The sequence below is a fragment of the Ambystoma mexicanum genome, chromosome 4p (genome assembly GCF_040938575.1).
Source record: "Ambystoma mexicanum isolate Mex_15411 chromosome 4p, UKY_AmexF1_1, whole genome shotgun sequence".
NCBI classification, from domain to species: domain Eukaryota; kingdom Metazoa; phylum Chordata; class Amphibia; order Caudata; family Ambystomatidae; genus Ambystoma; species Ambystoma mexicanum.
This window is the reverse complement of record NC_090927.1, coordinates 183932239-183957139: the sequence shown is the minus strand read 5'-3', so window position 1 is coordinate 183957139 and position 24901 is coordinate 183932239. Positions and strand designations below refer to the sequence as shown.

Genomic DNA, 24901 nt, shown 5'->3' with positions numbered 1-24901 from the left:
TTATCCTCAAAAACATGAAAATTGACAGCAGGTTGGACTCTGGCATGAAGTGCGACATAAAAATGCAATTTGGTTTTTTAAGGTTACTGTTATGTTAATGACTCTGACACAATGGTGTATAAATGTAAGTTTTTCTTCATTCTGTTTCATTACAATGACCTCTCAATGTCCATGTCCTTCTTCTCTCCTCGTTTCCTCACTTCCACACATTCTAACCTCCGGGTTCCATCTGTGTTGTAAAAGGGCCCCTCCTAACAGTTACCTTTGTAAGTCACCTGTTTTCTCATATACATATTTTGTTTCTGTTTGTTTTGTTTCATCCCTGGCACGTGTCCCACGTTTTTGCACCCTACAAAACAGACTCACACTTGTTCTCATCTTTGTGCTATTGTACACGAACCCTTCATGGGAATGTTTCCGCCATCTGTAAATGTGTTGCTATAAGTCGTTTCAGATCAAAATTTACATCCCTGTTCTTCAAATGAAAACAAATATGAAATGCAAATAGAAATATCTGTGGCCTAAAAGTACCCATTAGAAAGTTGTCTGTTGTGTAAATTGATAACTAAAAATGGAAAGAACTTGATTGTCTAACTTAGCACTGAGAATCCTGAACAATGGAAACAGAGGAAACACTCAGCGTTATATATTGAGGGTTACGTTGAGAGCTGCTAGCAAGTTGAGGAGAATCATGTGCTGGTTGGTGTTCATCGGAAATGTAGTCCAATTAGGGAAACTTCCCACCTGCTTTCAATCCAACAATAAAGACATGTTTTATTGGCAAAATCACTGGCAGTTTTATCCACGGTTGAAATAGCACAAAAAATAGTACTTGGCGTAGAAATGTGGCCCAAGTTCAGAAATCACTAGTCATGACTTTTCATGAAAAAAAATGTTTGAGTAGTTGGTGGTCGATTTCTTTGCAACATTTCCGGGAAATTGAGCATTTTAAAGGGCAATATGCCAGTGGCTTTGGACAAACAAGGGGCTGCGGGAATACGTATTTAAAGTGTCCCATTTGGCCCAGAAAACTTTGCAACACTGGCCTCAGTGGCCAGTCGCGCCCCCCAATGGGACAGCCTTAGCTTGGATGGAGCATATTGAAACGATCCATATTCCTCTTCCTATTAATACAACCATGCCTGCTGTGCATCCAAAATGGCAGTGACCCAGTGGAGAGGTTACCAGAGGACTCCATGTCGCCGGGGACACATAGTCCAGTCCTGGGCTTTGCTTCAGCCAATTTCTCACATTTGAATTAACCCAAGACTACAACCCCCAGAATGCAATTGACATGAAATAAAAGCCCAAGGACTGGGGCACGGTGTCCCCGGTGAAATGGAGCCATCTTGCAACCTTACTCAGTGGCCATGTGCAATCATTTACGAGTCATACCATGACTTCCAAGGAAATAGACAAAACAAAAACAGACTAGTAAGGACATCTTAGAGACTTGTTTAGCTTGCAAAAAAATGTATTTTCTTCCATTCATTTACAGTATTGTACAGTCTGTTGAATATGAAAATAATTTGGCCGACCACAAAGTAGATGTTCACTCATAGAAGCGTATTATCCTTTTCTTATGTACATCATCGCATATTTATTTTGATTACATTTTTGGGGGATTATACACTCAAAACTAAGAACATAAAGTTAGATTTCGGAAACAGCAAACTGCTCAATAATTTAACAAAACTGGTCAAGGAAACTATTGATGTGAAGCGTGCGCTAGTGTACCTGAAGCTAGCTCGGCACCGGGAACCACTTTCCAAGTTCCCTACTGGCCTTTTTTGTGGGCATTCTTGATGGCGTTCTTGAAAAGAGTCATTAGAGGGGTCTGACTCCGTTCAGGGGTCATGAATCCACCATAACGCTTGTCCTTGGGTGGGCTGCCCCACCGGAAGTGATGCATCTTGTAGTTGCCATCTTTTTTCTCTGCCAGGCCCATCATCACCTCGTTGTTTTCCAGACCTTCTTGGGAGTCGTAGTCTGGATAGTCCAGGCCTACAGGGAGGTCTCTACGGAGCTCCAGTGGATCGCTCTCAGATGATTCCTCCTCCACGCCGTTGGGGTACACCTTGATGGGTCGCCTCTTCCTGCCGACGGGTTTCCCCCATCGGAAGTGCTCCATGGAGTAGGAGCGCTTGTTGTCTTGCCTTTCCATGGCGTCTCCCTCCTTGCTGCCATCGAGGGCTCCGCTGCTCTGGCTTTCCGACGTGGTGAAGAGGCTTGCCATGGGGTTGCTCGAGATCTCCTCTCTCTTATTGCCTGCGCTGTTCCCACTGGCCCCCGTGCTGTTCCTTCGGCCAAACTTGTTCCAGCGGAAATGGCTCATGACGTATTTCCTGATGTTCTCCGACAGTGGCTGCATGTGGCCGTTGCCTGGGTAGACGGGGGACTCGGCCGACAGCTCAACTTTGCAAGCTCTGATGCATTCCTGCAAGAAACACAGCACCATTGTTAAAATGTGCATCATGATACATTTTAAATGTCACGTGATTATCCTATGCTTTTGATATTGATGATGTGCTGTAAAAGTATATGTAGGTTTCATAATATATGGTCAGTGCCATAACCTGCGTCACATCTAGACAGGATGGTAAATGTTGCCTTGCGTTGCATCTAGACAGATTTGTGAATGTTAGCAAGTGCCACATTTAGTTAGAATTGTGAACATTAGCCTGCGTCGCACCCATTCTATAGTACTCTCAAATCTAGGTATAGCTTCCATCTCTGTCTATTGTATGGTGAAACGTAGTGCATTATGAAACCTAGGCCTTTCTCCCACTTTACAGGACGCTCAAATCTAGGTATAGGTTCCATCTCTGTCTATTGTATGGTGAAACGTAATGTATTATGAAACCTTAGCCTCTCTGCCACTATACAGGACTCTCAAATCTAGGTATAGCCTCCATCATTGTCTACTATATGCTTAAACGTAATGTATTATGAAACCTAGGCCTCTCCACGAATTTCCAGGGCACCCAAATCTAGGTGTGGCCTACATCATTGTCTATTGTATGGTGGAATGTAGCGTATTGTGCGACCTGGGCCCCTCCCCCACCATACAGGATTATCAAATCTAGGCATTTAGCCATACTGCAAAGGTTAGCTGCAAGACATATAACCCACCAACTAAACTTTTCAAAATGTCTGCATACTTAACTCACACAAAAAGGGCTATAACAGTCATAATGGCACCAGGGTCTGTATTAATGTCCCTTGCTTTGCTCTTGCCTTTAACTAGGACTCCAGGCCATTACCAATCATTAGTACCCAGCGCGGCGGATCCAAGGGATACACTGCATGTGGATTGGCTCGTTTCAAGCCATACCACAGTGTAATTCTGTGGACGCATTTGCATGCATCGCATGCCGTGAACACTGTTGATATGCGCCGGTCGCTGTCTTCTTTTTTTTTTCAGGCGACCTTGGAAAGGGTGAAGGGACCACACGTAGTCGCTTCTCCCTTTTCCAAGGTGGCCATTTTGTATGTTTACTTTTTTTTTCAATGTAAGTGAATGGCCGCCATGGAAAGGGAGGAGGGACTACGCATACTCCCTTCTCCCCTTCCATGGCGGGCATTTTCTTTTTTTACTATGGCTGCCACGCCATTTTTTTGTAACTTTTTTAAACTTTTCTTTTCCCGGCTGTGAAACGCAACGTGTCTCGCAGCTGGGAAATAAAACATTAGTACCCCGGTCTAATGTGCCGAGGTACTAATGGTAACAAGGCTCTCGGTGGCGGACCATTACCGCATGTAACTATGGGTCCCGGGGCCATTACCTTGGGAGATAATGGACCGCCGTCTCGGGGCTTATTGCCTCAGTATATTCTGATTTGGTGCGCTATGCCACTATAGGAGCAAAGTACAATGTCGTTTCATCAACAGTTGTTTTTTTCTACAGGTGTTTTTACAAAAACACTTTGCTGAAAAAACATCAACAACATTTTGGGGGGGTGAGAAAGGGCAGATAAAGGATTGGGGGAGTTAAAAATAGCTGGGGGGTGAGGGTCCGGGGGGGAACCCCCCAAAAATAAAAATAAACAAATTTCAATGACTTTATTTGGCAAAATGCTTTCATAAAAACGACTGTTGATGATATGACCTAGAACCAATAGAAAATCTCCTTTTTCAGCATTGTTGTCACCACAGCAGACAGCTTCCTTGAAGACGGTAGCAGAGAGATTCTGTATAGCGGGCATCATGGAGCTAAAGAGTCCAGTGATTCGCACTGAGAGCAGGCTTAGCCTGGTAGAGTGGATGGTCCTTACAGTGCTGTAGCAGTGCATTTTATTGTTACATGCTGAGGCATGCAGGCGCTTTCCCATGGGTGTGGTTGTGGTTGAACATTGCTTGAGAATTAAATGGCAGCTAATGGAGTACACTCATGGCGGAGATGACCGGGTCCCAATATTTCTTTCTATGTGAAAACTTGGCTCTGTCATTTTGGACCACCTTGGGATCGATGATTGACAATTTAGGTAGGTGGAGTTGGGAGTAGAACACAGTTGGGTAATGAGTTTATGATATTTAGGACTACGCCAATGTGTTTGGGGAGGATCTGATATTGGAGGAGCCCAAAGATGTGGCCGGGGCACTGACCACTCATTCAGTCTGAATATCCACTGTGATCGATTGTTACTATCATATTTGCGTGGACCTAGCTCCGGGGCACTTTGCGAGTTATAGGGGGAAGTACACAGAGAGGGAAGCAGAGAGACAAGGGAGCTGGGAGCAAACCACAGGGGAAGGGGGGACAGGCCATTTGGTAGCAAGGGATCTACAGGTAACTAGGGGTGGAACCAGTGGGGAGCAGATCACCCAGTCTCAGGTTAGGTCGGGAGGGAAAGGTATGCGGATATGAGTGTTAGGGAGGAGTCAGACCTTGAGGAGGAGGGTCTTGGGCTCCTCCTTGAAGTGCAGAAGTTAGGGAGAGAGTCTGCTGTTGACGGGAAGGCGGTTCCATGAAATCAGTCTGATCCCGAGGCTTACGGCTTAGTTGCTTAGGAAAGCCACATCTGCACGGTAATGCTGGTCTAATATTACATTTGCCTTTAAGGAACAATCACTCTGGATGTGCTGCATGAAGAAAGTGCAAGCAGTTTTTCAGGGTAGGATATTGGTCTTGGTTGTTGTTGAGCCGTGGCCTCAGGGTACCCCTTAATTGGAGTCGGAAGGTCACATGACAGACATTGCTATGAAGGGTACTCTTTTGTGTTGCTGTGAGTATATGGTTAGGAAAGACTAAGGGCCTCATTTCAAGGTGGGCGGAATGGGTTTACCTCCAAGGTTGGAATGATCCGGTAATTCCTCATTCAGGGAACCCGGACCCGAGTTTGGAGGCAGCCATGGTGCTAATAGCACCATGGCTGCCTCCAAACTCGTAATGAGGCCCTAGGAGTCAAACCAGGCGTGAAAGGAGTGTGGGCCGGATTCTGGCATTTAGGGGATAGAAAAGCTGCGGTAGGTTGAGCAGTTGTAGTCCTAATTATCCCAGAAACGTCTGTACCCGAGCTCTTAACAATGTTATCTAGCACCTACACATGGGCATATATATGTTCAATGTTCTCCTAAGACTCCTCTGCATTTAGTCATGGTGGCCCTTTGTTTCTACTGTAGCAATTAATGTCACAGTAAACCTATCTTAGCTGAAATCCCTTTCTGCGGATCAGGTGTACTCTATTATGTGCGGTTCAGTAAGATAACAAAATGTAATATGGGATATGACAACATTTAGAGATTGCCCCTCTTATTCGTTCTGTCGTCAACATTTGAAACTGGCCGCTTCTATTAGGACATTTTTTACTCCCAAAAATGTATGAACCTGTGTTTAGATCCTATATTGAGTAGGCACCCATTTTTACCAGCAGACCAGATCTTTGTTTTTTTCAACTACTTTTCTCCAAGTTACATACATATTTTACTTTAAATCCACCCCACAGCCCCCCTAGTTAAGGATTGGTGGGGATGATGACGATTGATGCTCAAACTGAGTGCAAGCGTTCCATCACTCTGTGAAAAAATACTATTTACCTGGCCTTAAAGGGAGAAAATGCTACCAAAACGTTGTGCGAAATGTGAAATGTATTAATCAGTAGGTCACAGAAGCGACTAAATTTGAATATCAAATTAAAGAAAATCAAAATCTCGCGAAGATTGCTCAGGGTGTTAAGGTTCTACCTGCAGAGACAGTGGGTACCCCCACAGATCAGAATTCTGCCTCCCAGTGAGATAGGGTGAAGGGTCACTGAGCCTTCTCAAGCGATCAGACAGTGTGTAACATGCAGGGTACAGAGTGCTATACCTGAAAGACAGAAGAGCTGGGGCTACGCCCTCACTAGTCCAGTCCCAGCTTAAAAAAACATGCAAAATATAGTCACCTGTGTGCTGCTCAGTAATGAAAATAACGGATAAAGCCACCTCATCAGGGGTTCGGCAGAGTGGCAAAAATGCGGCGTAACACTCTTACCGCTGCAAATCCTGAGTTTGGGTGGGAAGCTGGAGATTTACCTCCACCTCTGAGCTGGAGGTTCAGCTTTCTGCCCATTTTCAGAGCTATTACCACTGTCGCTATTACCGCTAATAGCACTGAAAAACCTCATAGATTCCTATGGACTCATAACAAATGTGGACTAACGGCACCACCGCAACCTGGGATCCGGCGCAAATTTCACTGGACCGAGTTGAGGTAACGCTAATTGCGTTGGGCGGTATCCCAGCGCAATTACCGCCGGTATACTGCCCAACTCATGACGAGGCCCATATTCTCTTATCAGATAAATAAAAACAAATAAAATAAATAAATAAAAATAAGATACTTTGAACAAAACAAAGGGTCTTTTTCAGGTGATGCATATGGAAATTACTCATAAGCAGTGTAGCACTGATCTATGGAAATGATTCATAAGCAGTGTGGCACTGATGAATGTAAATGATTCATTATGTTTCAGTGCTGTGCCGTGCTAGGGTACTGCCCCATTAAAGTCCCTTGCCATCCCCGAGGCTGAAATTAAAACCTTTCTGGCGCCAACACCAGGTTGGCCTTTGCCCCACATAAAACCAGGACACTGGTGGCAACCCTATTATTCTGCACACCCTTTCTGATCAGAGCATCCCGAGCCCAGCTCTTCCTCACGCTCTCTCTACCCTTTCTGGCCCTTCAGTAATCCTGGATGTTGCTCTACATCTTGTCCGCTTCACTGTGGTGTCCCCCAAGACTCAGTCCTAGCTCCCCTTATCTCTAGCATTTGTACCACAGCTCATGCAGCGATCAGGATTTATTTTCACTTGTTCAGTCACTTCTACACTGGCCCCCTTATTCCTATTTCCTTCACAGCTCTGTTGATTCTTGCGTCCTCTCACTTCCATGATTTCAGATGACATAACATTGATAACTGTCTGTGACCTCGCAGCTCCCGGCCGTCCTCTCACTTCCATCAATTCAAACATGATGCAAATTCAATTCTCTTCTATGGTGCCTCCCACTCTCCGATTGCCCATCTCTAGAATCCTTCCGCCACCCCCTGGAATGCCTGGTGTCTTCCTCTGCTTCTAACAGAGCATTATTCCTGAGACGCGCTTGCCTTTTCCAACAAGTATTCTTTCCTTTCCCAAGGCATGTGCTAACCTTTCCCGACTCGCATCTGTACCTTTCCCGCCTCATACTTCCTTTCGTCCTCACCTCTTCAAGCTTTAGGACATGCATACATACTAGACCTTTCCTTACATGCTGCTTAAATTCTGAGTCTTATTTGTTCTCACTTTGGCAAATTCTCCTCCCTTAACATTCATTGATCTTGAAGCCCAAGATGTTGCTCCTCTTTAATCAATCTTCAATGATGTACATGGTTTCTTTCTCCTATCCTTGAGCTGGCGTGCCCTTTCTGTCCTTCTAAAATACAGCTTGCTCTGAGCTGCCTGCAGATGCAGCACTGGCCCTGGCCCTGACCACCCCCTCTCTACACTCTAATGCCTCTTGGCACTATGTCGCCAGGTACTGTATCTGGGTGGGTAGCCTCAAATTTGCAAATTCGAATCCCGGTGCCAATTTATCCGTCCCTCCTTCCGAGGCTGATGAATCAAATGCTATAAAACAAATGGGTATAGTAACACCTGTTATTACAGTGCTCAGTAGCAGCTGGAATCCACCATGTAGTATTATGTAAGTACACACATTATTATATATCCTCTTGAAACCTCTGTTTGGGCTGCAATGCACAATTTGTATTTCCTCCCAAATCTTAATCCTCAGGTGTATGCTCATTTTTCCCCCTAATGTTCCTGAATTCTGGGACACAATTCTCTGGCTGTTCTCCAACTCTTCAGGGGTCTATAATCTTTGGCACGCCTTGAATGTTTTAGACTAAAGCTCCCATCAACCCTAGTCAGCAATGTCAATGGTAAGAGCTCATAGAAGTTGTCCAAAACATCAGGAAAGCCGCTGGTTGCAGGTACATAGCCTTCCTTTATTGCATAGATACCCATAAGAATGTCTGTCCCTGATGCTAGTCCCGTTTTGCTAATAGTTTGCTCATTGGTGCTAAATGATGCCCTGCTTTGTGTATTTATATGCAGGGCTTTTGTAAAAGAGCTTCATGGATATAAATAGTTTAGAAAACCGACACAACACCCTGTAGTTGTCATTGACCGGGCCATCCAATTTATAATTTGCTCTGGCATCAAAAATCGAATTTTCAAAAATGCTGCACAATTGATCAAATGAAAACTGTGTGGGCTGCTATGGGGTCGAGCTACCTCCCAATCTCTATGTAGACGAATTGCATTAGTTTCAAACCTTAGGTTGGTTGGAGGGTGCAACCATGGATTAAACCATTTGGCCTAAGCCCAAGGCCATACATAAGCAAGCTACAAAAATTGAGCTGTGTTCCATGCGCTCTTTCTCTCCCCCAAATCAACAACCAGTAACCTTGTCTCAAACGTGAAGTTACTAATTTCAACTAATGGAACTCCAAATCAGAGGAAATCGATAAAAGTACAAAGCACTTTATCATCAACTATTCATAGATAATAATCATTTGAAACACAAAGCCGACATGTGTTTCGACCTCCACTAGGTCTTCACCAGGGCTTAATACATAGCCCAAGGATGGCTACCCATCGATAGGCTCATCAGTCGTGCTGACTATCACAGACATAATTGTCCTCATATACTCTGCTCACGACTGTTCTTATCCCGAAACAAAAGACATTTTCAAATCATGTCTATCTTCTCATAGGTTGTGCTGCTATCATTCCACAAACATAGCACCTGTTGTTCTAAGTGGCATATCTTAGATACTATCTGCTAGTTCAAATTAGAATGCAACAAATGTCAGCGAAAATACCATGCTCGTGGTTTGAGTCCATAACAGTGTAGTAGAGGTCCCAAGGAGAGCGGCCAGAGTGAGAGAGGCAAAGCAGAAGCAGGGGTCCCAATGAGAGGGATCTCCGACTTACTGGCATTAAGGCAAAGATCGTTGAGGCACACCAATCCTGAATCATGGATAGACCATCAGGAATAAGCGAGGGAGGAGAGGTGGCTGAGGGAAGCCTGAATGAGAGATGAGTGACATCCGCATAACACTGAAAGTTAGAAGAGAAGGTGGAGATCAAGTGCGACAAAGGGGCCAGCTAGACATTGAAGAACCCGGGTGAGAGGATAGAGCTCTGGGGACACCACAATTGGAGAGAGAGGTTGTGGAGAGAAAACACCCAAGTTGGACCTGGGAGGGACGGTCCAGGAGGAAGGAGGCAAGCCACGCCAGCACCTGATCTGTGATGCCCAGTTCACACAGAATTGGTTGATCAGGGTGGCGTGATTGACCGTGTCAAAAGCAGAGGAAAGGTCAAGGAGGATGAGGACAGAGGGAGAGCTTGAGTCGAGGATAGAGAGCAGATCTTCATGGGTGTTCAGGAGAGCAGTTTCCGTGACTCTGGCTTCTCTGAAGCCAGACCGATGGTCATGGAGCTAACCAACAGATTCAGTGTGGACAGTAAGCTGGTAGATGGCCAGCCTTTCCAGGAGTTTGCCCAGGAAAGGAGTTATAGAAATTGGTGATAGTTTGCCAGACAGGTAGGATCGGCAGAAGGCTTTTTTTAGGAGGGGTGCACAAGGGAGCGCTTGAGGTGAGAGGGGAAAGATCCAGTGGCGAAAGAGTGATTGCAGAAATCAGCCAAGGCTGGAGCGAGGTTGTCAATGTGGTCCTTGATGGTTCTGGAAGAGCAGGAGAGCACCTGTTTGGACGACACTTTCATAGATCGGACTTGTCTAGAAACAACACCAGGTGTCAGAGAGAAGGGGGGAAAAGGAAGAGGAGGGGAGAGGCGGCCAAAGGGGGCCTGAGAGAGTTTGAGGGAGAGGAAGAGGAAATCAAGGACAGGATCTCCTGAGTTTTAATGGTGAAATGAGAAGCCAGAGCCATACAGAGGGCATGGGAGGGAAAAGGGGAGGTGGAGACTGCAATAGGATTGGTGAGCTTCTTGCAGATTTTAAAGAGTTTGGCCATGTTGTTAAAGGCTGCAGAGATACAGGCTTGAATGTGTGCTCTTTTCTTGGACAGGACAGAGAGTCTGTATTGCCTTTGGAGCAGGCGGCAGGCCTGTCTGTCAGAGGATGCGCCCAAAGCCCTCCACAGCCTCTCAGCCACCCTGCACCTGGGTTTCAATAACACATTTACAGATGGCGGAGGCTTTTCCGGGCATGGTCTCGGATAATAGCACAAAGATCAGAACAAGTGTGTGCTTGTTTATGAGGGTGTAAAAAAAGTGCACATTAACCCACTAAGAGGTAAGGGACAAAAGAGTCCTGCTTGAATGTCCACTTGTTCATTGAAGAGGAGAGATGAGGAGTAGAAGGTGGAGGAACCAAAATGTTAAAGTGAACAATGGAGTGATCAGAGGGAAAGGGAGCAATGGAGAGCTCAGAGGAGGAGAGGAAGACAAGGCCAAGAGAGTTCCCTCCAGAGTGCGTAGGCTGGTTGTGGAGAATGGTAGAGGCTGTGGTGAGATTAGGGGAGAGTTGTGTTCAAGTCAGGTGTCTGCAGAGAGATTGGGAAGGTTAAAGTCCCTTAGCATATAAATAGGTACATACGTGGGAAGTGACTCAAAAATGAGTTGAGCGGAGCAGGCGTTTGATAGAGAGCTAAAACAGTGCAAGGAGTAGGAGGGAGGAGTTGAATAGTGGCATATTCAAAAGAGGAGGAGGTGATATCTGGCTGGGTGGGGGCAGTGGTGAGGACCTCATTCATAAGGAACCCCACTTCACCACCCTTCCCAACATGTTGGAGATAGTGCTGCCAATAAAAGAAATGACATCTCCAACATGAACCTGGCAAGATTTTGCACCACAGTGCTAAGTCCTACTGAGGGAACGTGCTAATTTATTGAAACTCAGAGCAGAATAGAGAAGATGTGCCGGCAAGCTATAGCTACCCCTTGCAGGGTGCCAATGGATGAATGAATGGAATGAATGGGTGGAGTCTAATGTTCATCCAGGAAATGACAGCAGTCCAGGAATGGTGGATTGGATCTTCCAGACTTGCACCTACCAGCACACTGGCCTCGGTGGCGAGCTCTCTGCATTTATTGCTTTCCCAGCACTGGTTGTGCGCCCCCACTGTGTGACATGACAAGGCTCCCAGCGCTGCAAGAAGACAGCTCCAAACTGCTCTCCACATTTTCAGACAGGACCCTGGAAAGAAAAGAGGACAATGATTTACTTTGCCTGCTGGCGTGTCAAGACTTTCAGGCTCATTCCGAGTTGTGCAGTCTAGTAAAAAGTGGCAGTCAAAGGCTGGTCATTAAATTACTACAATTTTGCCAAGCCACCAAATTATAGGTTTGGTGGTAAAGTGGAAGAGATGCCTCCAGTCGCTATTGGAACTCAATTCAAGGATACTCTATTAAATGCTACTACATTGGATAATAAAAACACTGATTATTGCAGTAAACGTGGATGGAATTTGGTATCAAGTGCTGTATAAAAATAGGGTAATATTATGTTTGTATTTAGAACATAGATTTTCACCATGAATAATGAATATATGAGGCGAAAATGTAGATATGCTTCGAACCACTCGGTCACTTAAGAAGAAAAGGTTATTTTACCACCTCCTTTTAGGTCTAGGCAGGGGTGGGTTTGCCGGAGCTCAGCCCTGGCACTTATTTCTGAGCCCCGGCACTTACTGTCTCAGACTCAGATGGATTAGGAAGTAATGACAGGAAGAGCATCCATCAACCCAATGAGCAGGTGTGAGCTGTAGTTTAACACCAAATGTGTCAACGCTGTGGGGAGCAGATGTGGGTGGTGGCAGCAATGGTGGGGGAACAGCCCACACCCGCCTGCACTGTCACAAGTGCGCAAGAATATATTTGTGCCTACTGGCGTAGAACTGGCAGAGTCCAATGTGGAATTCCAACTCCCAATCATGCATTGTCCCTAAAATACTGCGAGGAAGCGCCCTCATGTACCCACAATTAGGATGGTAGATAGAAGTAGGTGGCATTTGAAATGCTGCCTAATTTTACTATTACCACCTAGCTCATGTGAACTCCCCACACCCTGTGCATGGCTGGCACTGTTCATGCTGCCCTGGTAGTATGCGATGAACGGGGGCAGTTGGAAACTGGCATGGCAGCGTGGACATTAGCTTGCAAATGTTTCCCGAGACGGCTGGCGGTGTGATCTGAATTCTGCCCTTTGTAAAGTGTATTGAGCAGCACACTGGGCAGATTGGCACATTGCGCATCATATCATTACCTCTGCATCCATCTTCCTCCTCACAGTCCTTACTCTATGGGTGGTGTTAAGGACTGTGACGAGTAAGACCCGTATTTGATGTCATGAGGGTTACTGGTAAGTAAGCAGGCCGTTAGCAGCAAGCTGGATTATTTGGACAACACTCTGACATAATGAGCTATCCTTCCTCACTGTATAAGTCGCCATAATATCAAGAACTGGTGCAATTTTTACTGAGATGTGATTAATGAATGCCATGTTTCCCGGAATCATTGTCATGAATAGTTGTCTACTTTACATCATGTGTTGTTATCAGCCGCACAGTTTGATTATCAGTACATAAATGGTTTGCGGTGGGGAAATGCTTTTGTGAACTCTTGGCGACCCAGCATATGAAGTAACACCAACAGGAGCTACTGTAAATCTTATGTCAATTTCTTCTGACAATTGTGCTGTGAAATGTACCATTTTAACCCATTACTTTAAAATGGGGTTGGAGGAGGGAGTCTGGCTTGCTCGCCCTTATTCAGAGATGCTGCTGACATTGCCCCAAGTTTACATTCTGGTGTTTTTTTTCTCTTCCTTGTGCGTACAGCAAGGAAGTGTGCGTATAAGAGGGTAAAAATATGTCAGCCTCCCGGAAAGCTACTGAAACATGAGAAGGCATGGAACGCTGGCACTCAAAGGGTTAAACTAAGAGACTTTCTCTACCCCCTAAGATAATGGCACCATCCCATTCAGATCAGATTGGCTTTCCCAGATAACTCTGTTTTACCTTACCGGAGACCTGGGCTTTACTTTTACTCTAGTTTTACATAAGCCCATTATATCCAATTTAAGTGAAGTAGTTGTTAGGTTGAACAGGGTCTCAGAACATATCAGACTTTCCCGGCCCCACATTGAATGGGCCGAAACAGGACGGCGCAGTGCTCTGGTAAAAACCATCTTGCCAGAGTGCCGCCCCCCCTGCCCCAGACCTATTGGTTTTGATGCGCTTGTAAGTGTATGTAGAAGCATGGGATGTCATGTGGAATGTTATGTTGCGGATCAGAGAATGTTTGTGGTGAGGGTTCCCAGCCCCGGCAGTTAGAAAGCCCCTGTCCGGGTGATGGGTGCCAGTGTTTGTTCTAAGTAGCGGTTCCTATAAAGCTGATTTAAGAAGATGTCAAAAACTTAAAGGCACCTACCAAGAAGTCCCTTAATTACACTATTCCCATGACTCTCCCTCAATGAGCAGACCACTTTCAAAAGACTCAGGAGGGAGCTATGCCTGGTCTTCTGAAAGCAGCCTGCTTTTGAAGTGCAGGTTGCTCATGCATAGCTCCACAGATAACTGCAGCTCTGCAGAATATGCAGCACTGGATACAGCATGCAAAAACTGCCAAAGCCTCATTTTCAGTATTGCAGCTGTCTTCTTCTTCTTCTAAATTATCCAATGTGTGGGCGGACCCACGCAGGCGCTTCCCCATCCAATAGGATGATGTGCACCAACCCACCAATCAACACATAGCCCACATAAACTCACAACTCCTCCCACCGCCCTGTCTGTCCAAACTGGTATATATGTCCTGCAATTTACAGACATCTCTTTATTAGGGTGAATATTGTGAACAATCAAAACAGAAGAGTCAATTTTTCGCTTAAAAGGGTTTCTTACTGAATCACTATAAAAAATGTTTAACATTTAAAATTGTGGACATCATGAAGTTCCCATAATGCTCTTTGCTGTTATGCAAATCACCAGGATTGGGTTCTATGAAGAGATACTGGGTCTCATTACGAGTCCGGCGGTAACCGTGCCGGAAAAACCAGCAGGCTACCACCGGACCCGTATTAACATTCTGCCTCCTTGATTCCTGGAATCACCGGGGCATTACAACCGCGGTGACCCTGGAATTCCGGAGGCGGAATTCTGTAATTCCCCATACCCATGGAGTCCCGTAGGACTCCATGGGGATGGGGACAATGGCAACACTGGTTCCGTCTATGATGGAGCTGGTGTTTCCATTTGCGCCTGCAGGCAGGTGGCGTTACTCCCGCCAGGTCAGACCAGGTGGGAGTGACACCTCCCACTTGCAGGACTCTGAATCAGCTGGTACGGAGAGACCAGTGGCTGCGTTTTTTACCGCCACCGTTCTTTCCAGACTGGCAGGGTCGTAATGAGGCCCACTGTGTTGCATAATCTGGCTGGGGGTGACGTCCCTTGGCCCGGGCCGGTCCTTCCCACAACCCCACTCCTCCAAAGAGGTGACAATTCCCCAATAGATTATTTACATTTCCGGCACTGCACTCAGCCTGTCAAATACAAATGCGTTTTTGCCAACGTCTCATTTTGATGCTGCCAGAAATGCATTGCATCCCTATGTAAATGCCTGCCACACACACACATGCATGGAGGGGGTAATTACACTGCTTGCGCTGTAAAGTGCAGACAACACGCACATGCCTGGGTCAGTCCCTGGATTCTATGCATTATTTTTGCAATTCATAGTCCAACAGCTCAAATAGCAGGTAGAGCATGCTGACTCACGGCAAAAAAGACCTGAACGAAAACAGGCTGGCTCAGAAATCTGGATTTGGTTCCCAGGAATCACAAAACTCTGATCAGGGATAACTACCTTACATTTGATCGAGATTGGAGAGAAGAGTTCTGCCTGGAGAAACACTCCATAAGACGATTTTCTACCCTGAAAATTACGCCAGGTATGGAGCCGTACCTCGTAAATAGGTACACAGTTTCTTGTGCACTTTTTACCAAGCTCTGCCGTAAGTACGTTACAAAAGATTAATTCATTTAATGTTTTAATTTACTGACACTAAACGCTGTTCTGACAGGCATAGTCAAAAGAATGGACATTATGCACTTGCGCGTTGACCATCCCCGGAAGACGTATTGTAGTTTAGGATATTTTGCCCAAAGTGCCCTGTGAGTATGTTGTTATCCTTCTGAGGGAATATGGTTTTAGATATTGTTGCTCAGCATTTGGATTTCTGCTATTACCTAATGAACCACTGGTCTCTTTGGCAGTTGACAAATGTCTGTTTTTTAGCAATGGAAATTAGTTCTTTGTGATTGTGTAAACATTTTAACGTTGTTTCGTTTGGTATTTTGTGATATTATTCAGTAAGAACAAATTCAACCATTGAAATGCACCTTTTTAAACAAGCAACATGGTGCCTGTTTATAGGTTTGATGGAAGTTGTGCATTTCCAAAATAAAGTGTTGATTGATTGAGGTGCAGCATGCAAGTGTTAGCGTGAGCGGTCCTCTCCCTGCAATTAACACAGATAAGAAAATGACCCCCTAAGCAGCAAGCCCATTTAAAACACTTCATTGTCTCTCTGCCTTTGCAAATCTATGAATGAATATAAATGCATGCTGTGCAGCAATGGAAATTCGCCTTCCCACCAATATATGGTAGTGGTACTTGAATCTATAAACGAATATAAGTGCATGCAGTACAGTAATGGAAATTCGCCTTCCCACCAGTTTATGGAAGTGGTACTTGAATCTATAAATGAATTTAAGTGCATGCTGTGCAGCAATGGAAATTCAAGGCACTTTCCACAGCTTCAAATTGAAGTGTAATCTAGGTGGGATATTTGCCCACCATTTCCATTTAGCAGTGCCGTCCCAAATTAACATTCAAAGATGTATGAGGACCATCGGTAACAAATCCCACAAAACATGTTGTGGCTGATGCCGAAAGAAGCTCCTTTTCTGACTTCCAAATTGTTTAGGAACTTGCCAGTCTACCTGCCTGGAACATTTCTGCTCAGAGGCCGGTCCTCCTTTCCGTTCTGCTTTGATGGTGAAGCCTAAGCATAGGAATCTCTCAGAAGTAGGGGTTGGCTGAGTGAGGCCAGCGTTGGGCATCTGGACAGCTATTAAACTCATCAGGATTCAGGTTGCCATTTGTGGGGTGACTCAAGGCCAATGCACATAAGGGCTGTGACTTCACAACCCTCAGGAAGTTACATGAATAAATATCTCGTCTTAGCTGGCGGAGAACACATTCTAAAAAGTGCATCTGTGTGCCTTGAGTGCTCTGCCAAGAAACCTTGGCTTGATGAATTATGTAGCCCGGGTGGATGAGTAGTTCAAAATGAGGGGGTATGTGTAAGGAGCAATGTCATTGCTTCTGGGAGCTGTATGTCATGCTGTCAACTTTCTTAAGGTTTTATATTAGATCGAATGATAAAATAATACAGAGTGGACGCGCAATGCATGCTTGCGTCCATGCATCCATGCATCTGGCAGTAGGATCTTGAGAATAGAGCTGGACATTTTGTATTGTATTTGATCCCTATGGCACTTTTGCCTCAGCGCTGCAAACATTTAGTGAAAAACGGTGCAATTAAACATAGTAAAACATTGGAAGTAATGAGCAGGAAGTAGAAGGAAAAATGCAATTCGTTGTTGGAGGGAGCAGATAGGCGCTGAGTTTTGAGGTTCACTAGAAAAATGCAAAAAGGGGGGAAGAATGGAAAGAGCGAGTAAAGTGAAGGAGTGGAAACGTGAGGAGGTACAGAGAGGTTTAGAGGCGGAGAGTAGAAACGGGAACGTAGCAGGCGGGGTGGGGATATTAGTGAGAAAAGGTGGAGACGGCGAGTCCACGCTCTTGGGAGGATAGCTCAGGAGCAACGTGCTCGTCTTGGAAGCAAGACCACACAGAGCACCACAGGTTCGATCCCCGAGTCAGCGCTTAGAAACCTCTGGTTATTATGCACGTTATACATAACCAATCATATGTCTCCATGGATCCAGCTGTCTGTCTGTGTATCTATCTGTTTGTCTTTCTATCCATATATCCATCTGTTTGTGTCTGTCTATCCTTCCACCTTTTTATCTGTCTGTCCATCTATCTGTTTATTTATTTTTTATCGTGTTCTGTCATAATAACATCAGATTAGCCTATTGCACTGCATGCTGGATTATGTTATCTCACTTACGTTTTGTACCTGTGCCAAATCACCACAGTAGAAGTTTCAAAGCACCAAATCTTTGTCCAAAGCTAAGTGTGCCTCGCACGGGGTAACCAGACCTTAGTCGCTCGGAAGAAAAAAAGCATGAACAGGGGTGACCTCGAAAGGATGAAGTGCCGGAGTTTCAGAGGGGAGTGCTTAACCCATGAGCTATCATCTCAGGTGCCTCAGAGGATAGCCCACGGGTTATGTGCTTCCCTTGCTTTTATACAAACTGTGAGGGAGTTGGATATAGTGCAGGGCATCGAGGCTAGATGAGTGACAGTTCGCTGCATAATGACATTACTAGAACATAGGTACTGAAGGTTAGGCCTTGACAATGCAGAACTGCGACAAGAGGTTGAGTTTACAAATACAAGCAAACAGGTAAAGTTTCAGTGGCACAGTATGGATGCGGCTATAGGCTCCTGCTCACACGGCATCAGCTACTGGTGACCTTATAAAGGAAAACAGTCTGTGACTAGGCCTCCAGAATCAGAGAACAAGAATAAATTAAGGCCCCTGGCAAGTAGTGGCTGAAGGCGACCAATGGGCTGTGAACCGGCTGTCTCATCAAGGCAAATACAGGTGGTAGATAAGGGTACACATAAGGTATGGGAGACGGGGTAAACCTGGATGGTCAGTGATGGGAGTTGTGGGTACACCCCCTTGGCAAGGACATTAGGGACCATAGGGACTATATAGGGCGTGACCCCACATCCTCATCACCTGAAGACATCGCACCAGGGTGATGGCCAAGGAAGATACGTTAAGATTGCAAGTCCAGACCTTACGTTATAACCTGAGAGCTAGTTTGCAAATGAGCAAAATATGGTTAGGCCTCCTCCAGTACTGGCAGGACCGGTGGCTCTGCAGTACTGTCAGATTACGCTGAGTGAACACGCTTAGTGAACATGCATAGGCTGCACGGGGGTCTGCCACTGGTGGCTCTCCAGTACTGGCAGGATATGCTGAGTGAACATGCATAGGCTGCACTGGGGGCTTGCCACAGGTGGCTCAGCAGTACTGGCAGGATATGCTGAGTGAACATGCGTAGGCTGCACCAGGGGTCTGCCACCGGTGGCTCTCCAGTACTGGCAGGTCATGCTGAGTGAACATGCATATGCTGCACCAGGGGTCAGCCACCGGTGCCTCTCCGGTACTGGCAGGTCATGCTGAGTAACATGCATAGGCTGCACCAGGGGCCTGCCACCAGTGGTTCTCCTGTACTGGCAGGTCATGCTGAGTAACATGCATAGGCTGCACCGGGGGTCTGCCACCGATGGCTCTTCAGTACTGGCAGGTCATGCTGAGTAACATGCATAGGCTGCACCGGGGGTCTGCCACCGATGGCTCTTCAGTACTGGCAGGATATGCTGAGTGAACATGCATAGGCTGCACCAGGGGCCTGCAACCAGTGGCTCTGCAGTACTGGCAGGTCAAGTTGAGTGAACATGCATAGGCTGCACCAGGGGCCTGCCACCAGTGGCTCTGCAGTACTGGCAGGTCAAGTTGAGTGAACATGCATAGGCTGCACCGGGGGTCTGCCACTGGTGGCTCTCCAGTACTGGCAGGATATGCTGAGTGAACATGCATAGGCTGCACCGGGGGCTTGCCACAGGTGGCTCTGCAGTACTGGCAGGATATGCTGAGTGAACATGCATATGCTGCACCAGGGGTCAGCCACCGGTGCCTCTCCGGTACTGGCAGGTCATGCTGAGTAACATGCATAGGCTGCACCAGTGGCTCTCCTGTACTGGCAGGTCATGCTGAGTAACATGCATAGGCTGCACCAGGGGTCTGCCACCGGTGGCTCTCCAGTACTGGCAGGTCATGCTGAGTGAACATGCATATGCTGCACCAGGGGCCTGCCACCAGTGGCTCTGCAGTACTGGCAGGTCAAGTTGAGTGAACATGCATAGGCTGCACCGGGGGTCTGCCACTGGTGGCTCTCCAGTACTGGCAGGATATGCTGAGTGAACATGCATAGGCTGCACCGGGGGCTTGCCACAGGTGGCTCTGCAGTACTGGCAGGATATGCTGAGTGAACATGCATATGCTGCACCAGGGGTCAGCCACCGGTGCCTCTCCGGTACTGGCAGGTCATGCTGAGTAACATGCATAGGCTGCACCAGTGGCTCTCCTGTACTGGCAGGTCATGCTGAGTAACATGCATAGGCTGCACCAGGGGTCTGCCACCGGTGGCTCTCCAGTACTGGCAGGTCATGCTGAGTGAACATGCATATGCTGCACCAGGGGTCAGCCACCGGTGCCTCTCCGGTACTGGCAGGTCATGCTGAGTAACATGCATAGGCTGCACCAGTGGCTCTCCTGTACTGGCAGGTCATGCTGAGTAACATGCATAGGCTGCACCAGGGGTCTGCCACCGGTGGCTCTCCAGTACTGGCAGGTCATGCTGAGTGAACATGCATATGCTGCACCAGGGGTCAGCCACCGGTGCCTCTCCGGTACTGGCAGGTCATGCTGAGTAACATGCATAGGCTGCACCAGTGGCTCTCCTGTACTGGCAGGTCATGCTGAGTAACATGCATAGGCTGCACCAGGGGTCTGCCACCGGTGGCTCTCCAGTACTGGCAGGTCATGCTGAGTGAACATGCATATGCTGCACCAGGGGTCAGCCACCGGTGCCTCTCCGGTACTGGCAGGTCATGCTGAGTAACATGCATAGGCTGCACCAGTGGCTCTCCTGTACTGGCAGGTCATGCTGAGTAACATGCATAGGCTGCACCAGGGGTCTGCCACCGGTGGCTCTCCAGTACTGGCAGGTCATGCTGAGTGAACATGCGTAGGCTGCACCAGGGGCCTGCCACCAGTGGCTCTCCAGTACTGGCTCTCCAGTTATTTTGCCCTTCCATTCCCATGACCCCTGATCATTGACGATGTTGGCAAGGGTTGATGGGAGTTCTACTACAAAATGTCTGACGAGCCAAAAGTTGCGGTCCCCTGGACTACCCAATCGGTGCCTATGACGTGTATTCTTTATCTTTGCGGACGAAGGAAAGAGTGTTCCGGATATTGGCAAATTGGACACAAATGGTTCACAGGCGTGAATCGTCATTACCCTTATTCCGGGGTAATCCCATCCCAATCTTCTGCCATGGAGCAGCCATGAGTCACTAAAAGGGGATGCAGGCAAAATCCACAGAACCCCAAAAAAATCAGTACGGAAGAGTTCCAAGGTGAAAGGACACCATGATGTATCGCTCTGCGGAACTTCTTGGATGGAGTGTTCAAAGAAAAACATATTGTGGAAACGACGCTAATGGGAAGATAATGACCCCGACGATGCAGGGGAATCAGGGAGCCAGGAAATTGTTCTTTTTGTACTTAATTCTATCTTTTCCTCTTCTCCCTTTGGACTGGAATATGGTTCTAACAAGTAATAGAATCATTAACTACGTACCAAGTTGTGTTTACGGAAGATAAAAACCTTTTTTTCTTTAAAGTAATGATACCATGTAAATAAATTTTTAAAAATTAAAAAAGTACAGAGAAAATAAAAATGACCCCCGCTGCGATGAGGCGCTCCCAACAAATCCCTAAACTGCCACAGTAATAAAAAAAACAGTGCGCACCCCAATTATAGAACCCGCAAGAATCAAAACGAATCTGCATTAAAGCTATTGGAGACGGTTGCCTCCTGCACTGGTGCACCCTGTGTATGTTATGTTAAGACATGTGCGAAGAGGAACAGGGGTGGGCACTGTCTGCTACAGGGCAAATCCATGGAGCACATTGTGACAATCTGCACCGGAAACACATGAGATCCACTTCCTGGAAGGCTGTGACCTCCGCCAGGAAACATAGAGACCCGGCTGACTGGGAGATCCTCCCTGTGCAGGCAAGGTTCCATCCAGCAGAGATCCTGTTGCACGCCAGCACATGGCTCAGCTTGCCCTCAGCACAACTCCTCTTCCCTTTCAATCATGGCATGTGATTGCTGGCATGTCTCACTATAAAACCCATGGCGATGGCATGGAGGCATCCTACGCACACATTTCTTGTCCATGTTCCTATCAAATGAGTGTAATAACACCTCTTACAAGGTTGCTAGCGTTGATCCCAAAATCCCTCTAGTTTCTCCAAGTTCTCCTAGGCCACTTCGAGGAATCATATATGGGTTTTTTATGTTGGATGGGCAACCCGAGCACCACTGGAACACTTGTGTATGGGCGCGCTATAAATAAAATATGATATGATAGGTTATTTATAAAGCGCTTAATACCTAGAGGTTTCTAAACTCGGACCCAGGTATTGAAGCTGTGTTGCTACGTGTTGTCTTGCTTCCAAGGCAAGCGCGTTGCCCCTGGAGTTATCCTCCCAAGACCGTATCATATGACATCATATCACTGCAGGGCAACGCCTCAAAACCATCAGGGTCCCTTTCCTGCTGGTAATGCGGTAATGGTGCAGATGCTAAATCCATAGACCTGGCATTGTGAGCCGTTCTTTTAGCCCTTGGTCACCCCTTACATGCTGTGTGATCCTGTGCATACTCCATCTGGCTTGTGCGCTTCATGTATGGATGTACAACTTCTGTGATAACGCATCCCCACCCGCAAAATCCCTTCTTTCCACCTCTCCTGGTCTCCTTGGCTACAAACCCTCGCAGTTCATAAGTGTTCCTCAAAGCCTAATGCCTCTCAAGGGTTACGTCTATAGAGATCGTTTACTGTGGTGCACCTGAGGTCACATGAGAGATCTCAATTGGCCTGCCTGTATCTATTTGACGCTAAATTGCTGGTACTTGAGGGCGCATAGCCACCGATTAAACACTATCATCAAGATAATGTTCTTCAATTGTTTAGAGACATAAGAGCTGTACATGAATCTCCTTCATAGACAAAAGGAGTTTATTAGCTGAATCTGGTAGCGGGTCAGAAGGTAGACTTAACAGTGAGTATAATAGGAAATGGCGCAGATGCCCGGTCGACAAGATCCACGAGACGTATGGAAAAATACCAGCTGAATCCAATGAAAGCTTCCATTCTTTACCTGAAATCGTTACTCTACCGTCATAGCCTTCTTAGAAGAGGCTGTGGTTAATTATGTTTTTAGCTGTGCCATTTTTTTGTGAGCAAGGGAGACCTGAGTTTGCAACAATGTCGCTTTCGGCGATCGGGGTCGCTGGTTGGCCATCATCGTCAGGGAGGGATCAGAGACTCTCGTTTGCAACAAAAGACCTGCATGCAATTCTGATACATTTGCAAGCAGTATGCAGGTGTTTCCTAGACAAATGTTTTGAGATTGTTTCGTGGAACGCGCCATCGACAAGGTCACTGTGGCGAGTAGACGAAGAGGCAACCGGCTACAGTTTGCAAGTCATCTGATGGACGGTCTCCGATTTATCAAAACCCAGTCTGCCCTATAGCTCAAACAAGACCTGACATGCTTTTCCAAAGCATGTGTATTTAAGAACAAAGCCTCATTTCATTAACGCACTTGAGGACATTTTATACGGCTTCCAAGACGACGCATCTCGTCTCTCTGCTCGTTATGGGCTATATGAGCGCTCAAGGTTGTTCTGATCTGTGCAAGAATAAGAAAGGTTTTACGCATAATAGGCGATGTTCTGAAAGCAACATACTTCTGACAACCATTGCAAGGCTTGAATGGGAGAGCACGAGCAACAAGTCGCCCCCTTAAAGACTTTGATCCGCGCAAAACATTGTCAGCATGGAAAGGTCACTGCACCTGAACAGTTCTCGACAAAGAGCGGGCTGGAACAAGGGGTCCTTTCGATGGCAGACAGAGCCCAAGGTTATTTGCCTTACCTGATGGTGTTGTGGGAGTGTGGTCTCTCTCAGTCTCTGTCTCTCTGTCTTCGCTTCACTCTTGGTTTCTCCGTAACTCCTACCCCAAGAGCACAGGTCCTTTTATACCAGTCGACAAGCTTTGTTCAGGGCGGTGCATTCAAGACAAGACCTTCCGGACAGACCATTTCAAGAAGAATATGGGAGAGTCTACATGAGGGTGGGAGGAGAGGGATGGGGAGGAAAGTGGAGAGAGGTTGACGTAGAATGGAAAGAAAACGCTCTGTGGAAAGAATGGAGCGATGTAGCGGTAAACAGTGACTGGGGGTCGGACATGCACTCTATGCAGTCATTATAAATGGCGGATTAGCATCTCCCTCCCAAAAAGCGATCCAGCCGGGGTTCATGACATTTTTCCAATCACATCCTCTAATTGGATTTACACGCCGGAGGCGGCAGGTTAAATTGAACATCTGCAACGTCACAATTGGATGGGTGCTAAATGGCACCGATTAGTCTCAGATCCCAAGGCGCGTTTATTAAGTGATTGGCGAATGGACACGTGGAAGGGTTTGCCAGATTCGGTACCTTGCGCAGATGCAGAACAGGTGTGCATGATGTGGTTGTCAGTTGTGTAATTTAACACTGCCTTCCACTGTGCGATCCCAGAGATAGATCGTTATTGGGGAACATACCACAGTGTCTCATGTGTACCAGGGCTGTCAGGTGCTCAGCACCAGGACTTATTTTGTAACAGAGGCCGAGCACTGGCCCTCTTGACACTGTTCTATGCCGTGCTGCTCCATTCCACGCGGTCTGCTTCAAAGCAACTCCTTCTAACGCAGACCAGAAGGCTTCTGATGTGTAAATCAATTACATGTTTTCCTATTTTTGTGACTCTTTATTTATTTATGTAATGCCCAAACCCTAAGGTATCACAGCGTTTGTACACATCATGGAGGGGAAGGAACATATAGGGCATCAAGATGGTGCAGAGGCTGACTTGGTCAAAGTCAGGGCTCCTGCCCGGTGCTCCGAATAGCAGTTAGTCATATTTGTCGAACAGCCAGGTTTTGGCGAGCTTTCCGAAGATTGTGTATGAGGGTTTCCTGCAGATGCGGGCGGGGCGGGAGAGTGCTCCGTATGGTGGGCGCAGTGACAGGAAAGCTGGCTACTGATCCACATTTTAAAGTACTGGATTGTTTCATGATTTCCCCTGCTGGGCCTAGTAAGATCGTTCTTATGTTGTGCTGTGTTCTTCCCTGTCCCACCCCCCCCTTGCCTAGTCGCGCTATGAAGCACTTGTGTACGAGCGTGATACAAATAAAATATATCATATCATATCATAAGTGTTTCGGTTCTGGAGCGATTTTGCCAAAGGAAAAGTTGCTCCAAACTGCAGAATTTGGTCCGATCTTCTTAC

General features: G+C 46.7%; 1 protein-coding gene across 1 annotated transcript; it reads right to left on the bottom strand.

Annotated features, from left to right (window-relative positions):
• Positions 1–1461: 1461 nt before the first annotated feature.
• On the bottom strand, positions 1462–23573 carry POMC (proopiomelanocortin). Its single transcript, XM_069604997.1, has 3 exons — positions 23500–23573; positions 11550–11692; positions 1462–2437 (listed from the first exon to the last, which is right to left on the bottom strand). The coding sequence occupies exons 2-3, from the start codon at positions 11676–11678 to the stop codon at positions 1778–1780; spliced, it is 789 nt and encodes a 262-aa protein (XP_069461098.1). The 5' UTR covers positions 11679–11692; positions 23500–23573; the 3' UTR covers positions 1462–1777.
• Between the last annotated feature and the right edge of the window lie 1328 nt (positions 23574–24901).

Coding starts and splice junctions, on each gene's coding strand:
- POMC (XM_069604997.1), bottom strand. CDS start 11,678: ATGTGGAGAGCAGTTTGGAGCTGTCTTCTTGCAGCGCTGGGAGCCTTG. Junction 2,438..11,549: donor CCACCGAGGCCAGTGTGCTG/GTAGGTGCAAGT, acceptor TGTTTCTTGCAG/GAATGCATCAGAGCTTGCAA.